General features: G+C 40.0%; 1 protein-coding gene across 1 annotated transcript; it reads left to right on the forward strand.

The window, feature by feature from the left end:
• Window positions 1-1,890: 1,890 nt before the first annotated feature.
• LOC120303413 (actin-3-like) lies at window positions 1,891-3,865 on the forward strand. The gene has a single exon (XM_039332942.1). The coding sequence runs from the start codon at window positions 2,007-2,009 to the stop codon at window positions 3,312-3,314; it is 1,308 nt and encodes a 435-aa protein (XP_039188876.1). The 5' UTR covers window positions 1,891-2,006; the 3' UTR covers window positions 3,315-3,865.
• Window positions 3,866-15,233: the final 11,368 nt, after the last annotated feature.

A 15,233-nucleotide genomic window follows, 5' to 3' on the forward strand; every position in this document is an offset into this window, starting at 1 on the left:
GGCTAGATGAATCAAAAGTTGGAATTAAGATTGCCGGGAGAAATATCAACAACCTAAGATATGCAGATGATACCACTCTAATGGCAGAAAGTGAAGAGAACTAAAGAGCCTCTTGATGCGGGTGAAGAAGGAGAGTGTAAAAGTAGGCTTGAAACTCAACATTAAGAAAACCAAAATCATGGCATCCGGCCCTCTCAATTCCTGGCAAATAGATGGGGAAGAAATGGAGGTAGTGACAGATTTTATTTTTCTGGGCTCCAAGATCACCTCAGATGGGGACTGCAGCCCAGAAATTAAAAGACGCTTGCTCCTGGGGAGGAAAGCTATGGCAAATCTAGACAGCATACGAAAAAGCAGAGACATCACCCTGCCAACAAAAGTGCGTATAGTCCAGGCCATGGTTTTCCCAGTTGCAATGTATGGCTGTGAAAGTTGGACCATAAGAAAGGCTGAGCGCAAAAGAATTGAGGCCTTGAACTATGGTGCTGGAGAAGACTCCTGCGAGTCCCTTGGACTGCAAGGCGTTCAAACCGGTCACTCCTAGAAGAGATTAACCCTGACTGCTCTTTAGAAGGCCAGATCCTGAAGTTGAAACTCAAATACTTTGGCCACCTAATGAGAAGGAAGGACTCACTGGAGAAGGGCCTAATGCTGGGAAAGATTGAGGGCAATAGAAGAAGGGGACGACAGAGAATGAGATGGCTGGATGGAGTCAATGAAGCAGTATGTGTGAACTTAAATGGACTCCAGAAGATGGTGGAGGACAGGAAGACCTGGAGGAGCATTGTCCATGGGGTTGCGATGGGTCAGACACGACTTCGCAATTCACAACAACAACAATCCTGCCTTTATTATTTTACAAACAACTCAAAGCAGCAAACATATCCAACATATCTTCGTCTTCTTGTTTTCCCCACAACCACCATCCCATGGTATGAATTGGGCTGAAAGAGAATGACTGGCACAAAGTCACCCTGCTGGCTTTTATGGCAAAGGTGAGATTAGAACTCATGGCATCTTACTTTCTAGCCTGGTACCCTAAGCACTAGACCAAAGTGGCTCTCTAATTATACTTTATTTAATATATTCCTATATCCCTTCCTAAGTGTAATGAAGCAATAAAAATAGCAGTAAAATACTTAAGAAACAATATATTATATAAATATAAAACAATAGCCAATATATAAAAATATATTCATTCATTCACTTCTCTCACACTGGAAAAGCCTGGGTGGCCTTCAAAAGATGCTTATAAGGTTTCCTCTTTAGTGGCTTCTGAAAGTCAGAGTGTAGAGCAGGGGTGTCAAACTGCCGGCCCGCAGGCTGGACATGTCACGTGGAAGCCACGCCCACCCCATTGCCAGCAATGGCAAAATCGGCCCGATACATTGTGTGACATCACGTGACATCGCGAGTTTGACATGTCTGGTGTAGAGCATTCCAGAGGGGAGGTGTCACCACAGAGAAGGCCCACCTGCAATAGGTATCAGATATGTAGCAGGATTATTCCTGATTATCTCAGGAATCATTGGATCTTTTACAGGGGATAGGATCTATCTAAGGCCTGACATGTGATAACCCAAACCTTGAACTTGTCCTGATAGTCTTTTGGTGGCCAGTCCAGTCACTTCAACTAAAGTTTAACATATTGATTACATGCCATCAATTCATTTCCAACTCTTAGCAACTAGATAAATTTTCTCCACGATGATCAATCCCTAATCTGGTCCTTCAGCTCATCATTATATGCTTTCAGTGGATATGTCTTTATGACAGCATCTCTGTGGGAAACTTTTCCATTTCATTTCCATACCTGTCTTAGAATTTATCCTCTACTATTATGATGTCACTCTGATCTATCCATGAGCTAGGACACCACTATGGCAACGGAGTTCCTATGTTCTGTTCTGATAGGGCTTCTTCTATCACTTTGAGGCTGCAGGACTGGCGTCTAGGTGTGTTGGTCATATCTTGGTATGGTGAGAATGTAAAAAAATCCCATTACAATGAGCCGCCACAACAAAGCTGGTAGCCCTGCTCCTGTAAAAAGTCCCATTACAATGAGCCGCCACAACAAAGCTGGTAGCCCTGCTCCTGTAAAAAGTCCCATTACAATGAGCCACCACAACAAAGCTGGTAGCCCTGGTCCTGCAGGACAGAGACCTAGTTCAAGGGCTCCTGCCTCAACCTCCAAATCAAGCCCATCACATAAGTACAAGGACTATGCTGCTGTTGTGATTGATACAGGTACTGGTTACACCAAGAGTGGCCTTGCTGGAGATGAAAAGCCAAGATCCATCCTGCCAAGTATTGTGGGGGTACCCAGGTTCAGGACAAAGGAAAGTCCATTGTATTACATTGGAAAGAACATTCCACAACGGCGTGCAGAGGTGAGCACACATTTGGTAATGACTCATGGTGTGGTCACTGATTGGGATGCTCTCGAGATGCTGTGGCACCATATATTTTACACCGAACTCAGTGTATGCCCTGAAGAGCTGGCTGTGCTGGTTACAGATGCTCCTATGTCCCCAACTACCAACCGTGAAAAGATGGCTGAGCTGCTGTTTGAGAACTTTGAAGTTCCAGCCATGTTTATTGCTCATCAGTCCCTTTTGTCAGTTTATTCATATGGACGCACTAGTGGGCTGGTTATTGGTTCTGGCTATGGCACTTCTTACACTTCTCCTGTCCATGATGGATATATCTTGCCACATGCCACCTATCGTCTGGACATAGCAGGCAATGCTCTGACAGAATATTTGGCCAAGCTTATGGGAGAATCTGGGAACCCTTTCCAAAAGGAAGAAATGGAGGTGGTGTGCCAAATCAAGGAGAAGTGCTGTTACATCCCTGAAGACTATGAGGCTGAGCTAAATGCAGATGAGAAAAAATACCTCTTGGACTACACTCTTCCTGACAGACAGGTCATCTCCATTGGCAGTGAACGCTTTCGTTGCCCAGAAGTCCTCTTCAATCCTACCATGCTGGGCTACCCAGAAGTTGGACTTCATGCCCAAGCAGTAGCCAGTGTTGAAAAATGTAAGCCAGAAAGACAGGCAGACCTACTTTCCAATGTCCTACTGGCTGGTGGCACTACCATGCTCCGTGGCTTCTCTGAAAGAATTAAGAAGGAACTACAAAACATGGAGCCCGAGAGCAAAGTGGGCATCTTAGCTTCTCCCAACCGCACCTTCTCTGCCTGGCTGGGTGGCTCCATTGTAGCCTCACTCAATGCTTTCCAAAATGTGTGGATCAACCGACAGGCCTACGATGAGAAGGGGCCTTTCATTGTCCATCGCCACATTTTTTAACCAAGGGGATGAGCCAGACAGCTGAGACAGGCTGAGCAGAGATGAGGGTTCAAGGGGCATCTTCTCAACAACATGCTGTTTTTGACTGCACAGCTTCTGAGTCTGTCTTATCATTACTTCTAGAAATGGGTATGAACAGGGGAATCGTGCTCAGAGCGATCAATTCATTTGCCTGTGACTAAGGGTAAACGCATTGTAATTAACACACATCAGGAAGCACCGGACTACAAAAGCCTACATCAGGAATTTGTTAAAATCCCTTTCAAATATAAGAAAACTTCAACAGACTAGCATGCAGTTATGCATTGATGGTTAGAGATAAAACCTTTCCCTTCTAGAAGGCATTATTTTTTACACACACAAGTGTAAAGAAGGTTTCAGATACATATCACACTTACTTTTTCTCATACAGACAGTTGAACCCAGAGGAAATAAAACTCTCACCACCCATTCCCCTTTCCATCTTTCCTTCACTCATTCTGCACATTGGCTATATAACTAAAGCTTAGCATGTCACACTGATACACTGGAACTGGAGAAAAAGAGGTGAAAATAAAGGACTATTTAAATTATGTGGCTCTTGCTTATAAATACTATAATTCGTGAATACTGTACAGTCGCTCCTAATAAATGCTGCTGCTAGATCAGTGTTTCTCAACCTTGACAATTTTAAGGCATGTGGACTTCAACTCCCAGAATTCCACAGCCAGCATTGCTGGCTGTGGAATTCTGGGAGTTGAAGTCCACATGCCTTAAAATTGTCAAGGTTGAGAAACACTGTGCTAGATAGAGGTTCTCATTCTAAGAATATGAGTCTATGGCATACACATGGAACTGCCCAGAATCGGGCAACATATACTTTCAATAAATAATACCAGTAAGGGAAATTGAGATTGAAATCTGTGCTATTATCAAGGGACTATTATAAAGAAGTAGAAAATAGGTGTTCCTCCTCTATCAGCTGGTCATTGGGTTGGTGCTAGGCAGAGCAAGAAAGTAGCTTGTCCAAAGTCTTTGTCCTACATAGCCTCCTGTTCTTTGTCTTCTCCCCTTAAGCAACACTACAGCTGAGATATATTTATAATTACCTCACAGCTATAGAGTGTAGGAGCCTTAGTCTAGCTCTCTGGTCAAAAGTATGCTCTTGGAGTGGGGAGCAGAGAATGATGATATGGCCTCTTCTTTCATGTCTCCGGAGCCAACGTGCTAGGAACTTTAGAGATGGTCTTACTCCCCAAAGACCTGTGGATTCATTCTGCATCTTTTGCCTTGTCTCCATGACAATCTATGTAATTACCACTGGCGGACTATTTGTTGCCATGGCAAATTTAAATGCATACTGATCTTTGTGTGTTACACTCTGAGTCATTGGCTAAGCTTGCTAGTCACCCAGCTGGGTATGAGCATAATGTTGATTGTTTAGCTCCATAAGAAAGGAACCAAACAGCTGGGGCTGATTAGAAAGGACTGCTTTACTGAAGGAATATTGGGGGTCTTAAGACATCTCAGGATCATGAGCCTTAAATGAGATCATCTATTGCTGAATAAATTGTCTTCTCCCTAATATTCCCAACATGAATTAGCATTACTGGCAGTTTAAACCAGCCTGTGGACTCATTCTCTGTAACTTGGGCAAGGTGCAGTCTCTTTTTGAATTAAGTGATGGCTCTATGAATGAATATCAGAAAAAAAAACAGCTAGATCACTGCAGGCCTCAAATACATAAGGAAGAAAGACAGCAGGAATGATGTGACATGGTGGGAAGGAAAATTATTCAAGCACAAATACTTATTGTCCTATTACCTGTATAATGCAGGTATGCCTGATATGGGCTACTTCTATATAACCTAAGAAAAATTCTATGCCCCATGAAGCAACCAAAGAAAAATAACCATAGTTTTCTTAGCAATGAATGTGAGATGTTAGGGCTGTATTCTAGGTAATAAGAGTAATACATAGTGTAAACTGATCAACTATTTGGGCAATCACAGCCAACTTGCCATGGCCAATTTGTCACAGCCAACTTGCCATGGCCAACTTACTGCAGGACAACTCGCCATGGCTAACTTGCGGCGGGACAACGTGCTGTAAGATTCCCGGAGTTGCTTTTATTTTTGTGTTTCATCATTTTATCTCTTGTATCAAAGGAAATCATTCCTATGACTACTAGCTTTTGTAATGCTTTGAGGAATAATACAAGGAACGAATCCCATCTTGAACTGTTCTGTGGAGAATTGTTCTGTGGCAATTTGGCCACAGCAAGTTGCTCGTGGGAAGTAGGCAGCAGTGAGTTAGCCACGGGGAGAATGCTTGGATGGGCATTCTGAGAAAAAGCATAGACTGGACAAAATGAATTTGTTGGTAGTACTTCAATAATACTTTTGGCCAAGCACTTTCTCAGGCAGTCAAGAGAGGTGTCCGGAGGTTAGAAGAGCAAAAGTCAAGCTTAAGTTCAGCTGAATCCCATCAATGCATAAGCAATAGCTCTCTATAATCACTTTAACTCTATCAATTAGACATGTTGTAAATATTGAGCCATGTCTGCCTCCTGCTGATTAATTGGAAGTTATACTTGAGTTTACAGCACAGTGCAAAGATTAATAACTGTGTATCTTGGTGTTTTCAGGCTGTATGATTAAACTCTTGATTCAAAGCTGAATCTACAGTGCTGTGCTAATTCTCCCAGGCTTACACAGCAGTTAATTACAGACAGAGGTGGTCGGCATTTAGCCTGATCATAGCTCTTGATTTGGAAGTGCAGCCCCCTCAACCTTGGTTGGAATGCACCCAACCCTTTAGCCTTTCTATTCTGGCACAAGTTTGGCTATATAGCCCCAACTATCAAGAACACCATTGAACTGGTCAGTAGTTTGGAGAACTGCATTATAAGGTTGAAAAATCTGTTTCTGCTTGTGTCCCAGGTCTTGGTTTTGCTGCAGGACTTCATAAAACTGATATTTGCAGTCAAAAGATATCATGAAGCTTCCAAATGGGTCACAACAGGAGTCTGGCCACCTTTGATCTGACTACCAGAGCAATCCCTATTATCAGTTGTACTTCAAATTCCAGATCCTGTCATGCCCGATTGTATTTCCAACCACAAACCAGAAAGATCCAGAGTTGGACAATTCACTTTAGAATATGGGTGTTAGCATAGATGCCTTTGGTTTCCATTCCATGTAACTCAAGACAATTCCACATATGTGGTTAATTCATCCAAAGTAAAAAAGGGACAGTGTGCTATCTTGTAAGAGCAAAGGGCAGCTCATTAAAACAGACGTTGTCATGCGTTTGGGTTGTTCCTGGAAATCCTTAAATGGGTATTATTTTGTACTGGTTTTTGCAACTTTCCAAAGCTCACATCTGCATCACTTTTTGAAAGGGTTTCCATGTATCTTTCTCATTATATCCAATTTCTTCCCAATAGAAGAAACCTCCGATCACTGGATTATGTTCAAAATGAGCAGGGGGTTGGATTACAAGACCTCCAAGGTCCCTTCTAACTCTATTATTATTATTAATTATTATTTATTATTATTATTATTAAATCTTGACATTTTGCATTTTAAATAGATACTAAAATAAAACTTATATTTAATCCTCTATGTACACTAACAACATTTATTGTGCTTCCATTTCTATAAGGAAGAAAAATAAAGATTTCCTCACATCAGATTCAACTCTTGCTAACTACATGAATATATTCCTGTAGGTTTTTTTGGCAAAATAATGAACTGGTTTGACATTATTCTAGGAGATGATAGATAATAGATAGATTGATGATAGATACAGATAGATGTTAGATTGGTGATAGATGGATGGACGGACGGACAGACAGACAGACAGACAGACAGACTTTTTAACTGTGTTGTCTATGGCCCTGGAATGTCTAGTGGTCATCTATCCAACTTCTAAAAGGTATGAATCTGCTTAATATTTTTATGGTCAATCTTTATGAAAAAGACAGATAATCTTATATAACTTAAATTTCCCTGGAAAATGCTCCAAATTTAATATCTCTGAAAAAAAGAAATAGTTGCTATTAAAATATACTTCTGCTTTATACCTGACCCAGAGGATGACACAGTAGCATTTCTGGTCCCAAAATAATGGGCCTGACTGGACAATCTACCATTTAGACAATTTGCATAAATATCCCAGAGAGAACTGAAATCCTCTCAGAAGATGAGGTAGTATGTTCCAATGCAGAAGTTATCATATAGGAAGTGGGTCACTGATAGGGTACCTGTTGAGAAATATGGCCTATCTTCTTGAGAAAGTCTAATATTCCCCCTCAATCAGCCCTTCAAAAAAAAAAGTTTTTTCTAAAGACCAGAGCCTAACTCTAACTCTAACCCCTGGAACCTAACCCTAACAATCCAATTTCTTCTCCAGAAATGTCAGAACTTGTACTACATGTCCCAAAAATAAGCTGCATGTTTGACTTATCTGTAATCTTGGAGATTTTGCAAATGATCAATGTCCTTGCTATATTTTTCATGGTCAGTAGCAAATTAAGCTTTGTTCACATGTTACTAATCTACTGTTAACTGCATCATGATTCACTAAAGTAGCTGAACTGCCTGGCTTCATTTAGTCCACTGAATCATAAGCTAACTGTATTATGTCACCAACAGTATTCATACAACAGAATGAGCTGTAAACTACCCGATTACAGTTTAGACTAGTGTGTTGCACAACCCCAACTCATCATGATCTCCAGCTATTTAGTTAATGTTTCCTGTTTGTCTCTGTAGGGATTTAGGTTTTGCAAGGATTCATTTGATTAGCCAAGATAAGAGATCATTAAAGACAATTTTCAACTCCATAGAGTGCCAGGTTCGTTATCATACCCTTCAGTCATTATAGCTGGAAATGATGAGATCTGTAATCCAATATCTCATATGGAGCAGGTTGGAGGCTTATTTTATTTATCAAATTTATATGCTGCCCAATTGCTAATGATGCTGGGCCGTACACAACGATCTCAGAAAACAAGAAAATAAATAAAACTTTTTAAAAGGAAGAAAAAAGATAAAAGATTGGAAGAACCCATAGGTTGAAAAAATAAACATATGAAATTAGACATTATAAACTGAAACAAAGTTGTGATGAGCAGCAAAAAAATTGACATGGAAAATGAAAAGGGATGGGACTCATCATCATCCTAGTTAGATTTGCAAATATTACGGTATTTATTGCTATCCACCTTATCTCGGATGGTTGAAATACTCAGGTAAGTGTTACTTAAGATGAACTTTATGAATAGACAGGCTGATAGTATTGGAAATAAAATCCGGTCCAGTTCCAAGCCAGGAGAAAGACGCAGGAGCCAGTGAATTTGGGAACAGGCTGCAGGAAAGGAGGTCTCCATTTATTTAGGAGTCAGAAGCACAGTGACCTAGCAATCAGTTCTGGGACAGCTGATCACTTGGCATGGAGAGTAGAGTGATTTTTATACCCTTTTGGACCTTTGAGGTTCAGATGCCAGGTGGGGTTATTTGATTAGTTTAGGTTCTGTATTCTAATTGTCCCTATTTGGTTTCCTGGGTGGTGATCAGAGTCAAGGCTAGCCTTGGGGAAAGGTGGGAAATGTAAATTCTGTGTGGTTTTGTGTTCTCTGACTTAATCCTGTCAATTCAGCCTCTCTCAGTTTTCTAACCGGGTTTACTGTACTTGAGACCATTCTGGCTGGGAGGCAGAGATTGCTTTAGCTTCTATGGATGGGTTTTCTTTGCCTTCTCTGAGGGTATGGAAATAACGGGGGGGGGGGTTATGATTCTTCCTACAAAAGGATAATAGGTTAGGCTTCTTCTATTTCTGTTCTAAGCTCTACAACACTTTTGAAGTCTGCATTAGCACCCTGAGTTTTGCTCAGAAACAGACCAGGGCTCAGTGGTACTATTTCAGTGTCAAGAAGATATGATCTTCAGAGTCAACCCCATATACTGATATTTGGGGATCTTAAGTCAATTTGTGGACTGCTTCAAAGACAGCCCTTTACCACCACCACCACTCTGTGCGCGCACACACACACACACACACACACACAGACAAATGAATAGTATGGAAATTGCTGGAACTGGAGAACTGTTGTGAGATTTCTGGTGAGATAATGATGCAGGAGGCTGCACAAACATGAGCAACATCTGATCATTTTAAAATTTATTCCATAGACATTTGGTAGTGTTTGTAATTGAAGTACACAGCAGCAGTATCAAGCTAAGTTCACTGCAGAAAAGCAGTATGCTGATAACAATGTAAACTAAAGGTAGAACTCCAAGCATCTTATCTCACAAAACTTATTTTAGCTCTCCCAACTATAACACAGGCAGCCAGTTACTAAAGCCGAGAATATTTACTGTAGGAGGATGGAAGAATGATTAAGAACCTAATGAGTAGGAAGATTGTTGTTATTATTATTCTTATTTATTAAAATATTTAAATAAATATTTAACTAATAACCACAAGAGGTGGTTATCGTTGACTAGGATTAGAGCCACAGACTAGAGTAGTAGAAGTAGTAAAGAGGGAGGAAGCCTTGCAAATTTTTTTTCCTCCAGCAAGACTCCTTTTTAAAACAATGGTTCAGTTACCCATATGAACTTACATACCACAATATACACTGTGTAACCTATAGTGAAGTCATTTCATGACTGATCATTAGGGATTTCCTATTTGAGTCAGTTGAAACTGGAGTAAACTTAGCCAAATGGAGTAAACTTAGCCAAAGAATTTGCCGTCATGAATCAGCAGTCTTATGTATTGACAACAAATGGCTCTCCCCTAGGGATGAACTAAATTATGAAGTGGGAGGAGAGGAGACTGAGGATGTAAATGATCCTCCAACTCCAGGCTTAACTAATTAATTCCAATTAGAATTGGAAATTCTAATGCATCATTAAGATTAGGTTTGTTATATCAGATGGAACCAAAAGTTATTTAATTAGGATGTACTTTATTGAAAGGATGCCACTGTGTAACAATGTAATAACTTAATGTAAGGTAATATTAATAGTATCATTTAAACAGGGAAGTTGTATCATGAAAAAAAAAAGATTAGGTTTGCTAATGTTAACAGACATATTTAGCAAACAACAGAATCTAAATAGACTACAGGTAATCTTCAAATTACAACAGTTCATTTAGTGACTATTTAAAGTTGCAGCGGTACTGAAAAGACTGACTTATGACCGTTTTTCAGAGTTATGACCTTTGCAGCATCCCCACGATCATGTGATCAAAATTCAGAGGGTTGGCAACTGGTTCATATTTATGATCATTGTTGTGTCCCGGATCATGTGGTCCACCTTTTGTGACCTTCTGACAAGCAAAGTCAATGGGGTATCCAGATTCACTTAACAACCAGGTTACTAACTTATCAACTGCAGTGATTCACTTAACCACTGTGGCAAGAAAGGTCATAAAATGGGGCAAAACTCACTTAACAATAGAAATTTTGGGCTCAATTGTGGTCGTCAGTCAAGGACTACCTGGGCACAAGACATCTTTGTATTTGATTTGTTTTGTGATACTTTCTCCTCTTTATTCTCCTTGAATTTGCACTTTTTTTCTCCTGAAATAGTCAGAGAGTTTTATCATTTTCCCTTTTTGCATTCAGTTTCCATGATGTTTTACTTGCCTTGAATATCCTTGTTGATCTGTGAGGCTCCAGGTTGTTAACATTTTTGCTTTTCTTCACTTGATTTCTCTTTTTATTAGCCTTCTTTCTTTGTTTAATGCTTGCCTTGTGTGTTTTTGTTTTTTGTTTCCCAGTTATTTCCATCTCATCTCCTTCAAGTTTGAGAATTTGGCCTACAATAGCCAGTGAATACTCCACTGGGGTATTTTCCAGCTTATGTGCTTTTCCATTTATTAAGTATCAATGTCAATGTTTGTAGTAGATATTTACACTCTGCTAAAAAGGATTTCATCATGGAGATGTGGCAGACTGCATTGTTTGGCGACCCCCGTGAAATGTTCGTTCGACCCCAAATGGGGTCCCGACCCACAAGTTGAGAACCACTGATCTAAGCCACCTCTTTTAAGAGCTATCCAATGAATACTGAGAACGAACAAAATACTTGGTATTTGCAATTGATCTCTGACCTTTATTAACTACCTTAAACATAGTGGTTTGTAGAGGCAATATGATCAAAAATATACTTTGTACATCTGATGCAATATTTAAATGCAATTGTACTATCAACAAAATACATAGTTGAATATTTATTTTACAACTGCATAAATGCCAGAGCAATTGTGACTTCTGAATATATCTATTGAATATCTATAGCAATGGCTAGTTTGGTGATGAAGAAAAAGAGTGTGTTAAACAAATTTTCAATAGGGATTACAAGATTCTTTCAAAATTATACATTGCGAATTTATAAAAAACAACTTGAATCAGTTAATACCATAGTAATGGTCATTAGATATACCTGTAGAGTCCTTGGTGATTTCTGAGTTTAGCTGTTTGCTTGCAGCCATTTCATTGCCAGAACTAAGTAACATTATCAGATAACACCAAGGCTTTTTTTCTCATAGAACGCCCAGAATGGAGTTCCGACACCTTTTTGGGATGGAACCTTGTAGGGTAGGCAAGATGGGTTGTATGACATGTGTGAGTTCCGGCATCTTTTTTTTTTTTTTTAGAAAAAAAGCACTGGATAACATTATCAGCTCTGATAGTGTTGCCTAGTTGAATAATGAAACATAAGCAAGCAAATAACCAAGCTCCAAAGCACCAAGGATTCCACAGTTCAAAATTAAGCTACATATAAACTGTTCTACTGGAGATATATGTCCCTACAGGGGCACTGCTGGCATACCACCCTCAGTTGCTAGATGGCAGGGAGACCATCCATGTCAGAGCTTGTACAAAGTAAAATTTGTTCTACAAAGGGAAAGCAACAATACCCAGAAGAGATTGAACAACCCTTTTCTAACAACTAATAATTAGGCCTATGCCTTGTTCAAGTTATCAATCTTTATCCAACCCAGTACTATATGTTATATAGTATCAATATGTATCTTATATCATTGCTCATGGAAATTAGTATTGAAAGCTTTAAGCACGTTTGTGACTTGCAATTAGGAAAGTTCACCGATCTAGTATCTGTCTTATATAGACAAGTATAATCCATTGTATCTGATTGGAATAAGGAAGTGTAGACTAAGTTCTATCATAAAAGAAATTGCTTTCAGAAAGCATATTAATGCTGTTAAATATGTAGAAAAGAAGCAAGCCCTGCACATTAGTTGAGGTTGTAATTAGAGCTGTAATCCAAGTATTCTGGAGGCTGCTGAACTACCAAGTGTAATTAATAATGGAGGCTGTACTCATTCTGCACACTCAGGAACCACGAAGGATCTACCAAAGTGGTATTTGTATACAGGGAGTTCAGCTCACAGATGATCACCATCAATCCATGCTTATAAGTCAACGCATGATAAATAATATACAGTAGTGTCTTCCAAGTTTAAAATCGTTCCGATAATCTAGAAACACTGTGAGGAGATTCGCATGACCTTTCTCCAAGTTATTTGAGGTGCACACATCTCAGCCACACTGCCAAAACAAAAACAAAAACCCAACATGCTCTGAAGTCCTAGGCAAGTTCTGTCAGTGGAAGTTCAAACTAGGAACCTTTGGGCACTAAGTCCTCCTCAAAAACAGGTCTGCTGTCCTGCTGCCTTCCCATTTACCTGCTCAGGACTTGTTTGCTTGCTTCCAGCATCCAAGAAATACAAGACTGTTTCTCTTCCTATGTAATTCTTCCACAGCTACTGTCAAACCGAATAAACCACGCTGATGATAACCCAAAGGGCAGGTGCTAGAGAAGTCAGGATAGGGTAAATTTCATAAGTCCAACAAAATAAGCAGATTCAAGTGGGCAAGCCTGGTAATTTCAAATGAGAAAATCATGACATCCAGTTCTGGGAAAGAATATATCATTGAAAGGTAACTGCTGATGACCTTTCCACATTGCTCATCAACTTAATTTGTTTTAACATAGTACTTCTCGCAGATTAGCTGATATCCCACAACTTTAGAAGTATCAGGATTCAACTGGATATTATAGGGGAAGTGTATGCAAGATCTTTCTGGATTAAAAAGAAGGAATTCTCCATAGTCTGTGATTTGGGGCAAGGAGGGAGGGTGTTTAATACTTTCATTTTGATAGATAGATGTTTTTCTTTTCTTCCATAGGCGAAAATGCACCATTGGCAAGCGGCAGCATATGGAATAGAAAAAGAACCCTATAATTAGCCCCTATTGCTTGCTATTCTTTACAGAATGGTAAGAAGAAGGAACTATCAGAGAACTTCCAGAACTCAGACTCCAGTTTGCAAAAGTCCTTTATAACTGGATCATAACTGAAGCAGTTAGCCTTGCTGAATGAATTTCAAATATTGTTCTTGCTATTCAGTGTTATGAGGAGGCAGAACTTTTACCTCACTGAAAGGACATTATACAAAAATCTCAGGTTTACATGAATGAAGGCAAATATATGTGTCCCGAGATAATGTTGCAGGATCCAATCTGAGTCAGTCGCTGGGACCGCAGGTCTGATCTTCCAAGCTTTTGGACTCATGCTGGAGCCCAACTTCAGGAAACCTCTCAGTCTCCAGGATGTGTGCACTGGGCTGTTCTATGTGTAGTATTTATGTGCTGCATGGTTGTATGCGACTTTTAGCTGATGATTGGGGTGTTCATGGCCAGCTATTAAGTTGTTGATTGTTGTTTCCTTGTACTGCTTTGCTCTCTGTTCCTAAGTACAGTACCTGATAAGCTGATGGTAAATCAGCACTCCTGTTGACTGACAGGTGTCCTGTTTCCCAGGCTTCAATAATTCCTCTGGCTATTTTTGTCCCTGCTCAGTCAAATATCTTACCATGTTTCCCAGAAAATAAGACCCAGTCTTATATATATATATATTTGCCTCCAAAAGAGGCACTAGGTTTTATTTTCAGGGGATCTTTGTACTGCATGATTTAATAACACACATAGAATAGCCCAGTGCACATAAATCTCCTTGTGATTTATCTAACAGCCTGTTTTTAATTCCTTACATTTGGCACCTAACCAGCAAGCAATCCAGAGAACCATATGCAAGGGAATAGTAATAATAATAATAATAATAATAACCCCCAGTGAGGCACTACCTTGATGTGGTTGTGGGGCTTGTGTACTCTGAGGAAGATGAGAGCTATGCCAGAGGTTCAACCATACTGGACAGGTCTCATCAGAGGAGTCAGACAAAGAGTGTCTCTCCCATAAAAAATATGGTGAGACGTAAATTTCAGAATGCCATACCGGCTCGGACGTCACCCGGGTTAACAAGGTCCGCACTAGATATTGGAGTTCCTGGATATCTGGTGAAAAATGGGTTACAGGACTCAGGACTGTTGGCTGAGCAACCAGGGCCAGCAGCTGCAGAACTACTGGAAGAAAAGGTGTTTACCCGTCGCAGATACACAGTGATGGAAAACAAAGAAATAATGATCTGTTACTACAGATCAAGTCCAACAAGACGAGGATATCTAAAACGAATGCACCAATTCTGGAAAGAACAACATCCAGAATCAGAAATAACAGAACAGAGACTAGCAGATCAACGCCGATTTATAACACGAAATAAAGTATTTACAGAAACAGAATTGGACGAACTGCAAAGGTTTACCCAGGGCAAAGAAATCAAAGCCTTACCAGAAGTAATTCAGAATGTAGAGGCAAACCAGGGGGAGTTGGCAGTGAAGGAATCCAGCAGAGATATACAACTGTTCTCATTTGGAAACCAGGCACCTCTTCCTCAGGAAGAACAAAACCCTCTAACTAAAGAAATAAAAGAATTGAAACAAAGAATAACTGAGCATCTAGAACAGCACAAAAACAACAGAATAAGGCTGCCTGCA

The sequence above is a fragment of the Crotalus tigris genome, unplaced genomic scaffold (assembly GCF_016545835.1).
Source record: "Crotalus tigris isolate CLP2741 ecotype Arizona unplaced genomic scaffold, ASM1654583v1 scf7180000017625.6296891, whole genome shotgun sequence".
In the NCBI taxonomy this organism is placed as follows: Eukaryota; Metazoa; Chordata; class Lepidosauria; order Squamata; family Viperidae; genus Crotalus; species Crotalus tigris.

Excerpts from the sequence above, each read along its gene's own strand:
- LOC120303413 (XM_039332942.1), top strand. The coding sequence starts at position 2,007 with ATGAGCCGCCACAACAAAGCTGGTAGCCCTGCTCCTGTAAAAAGTCCC.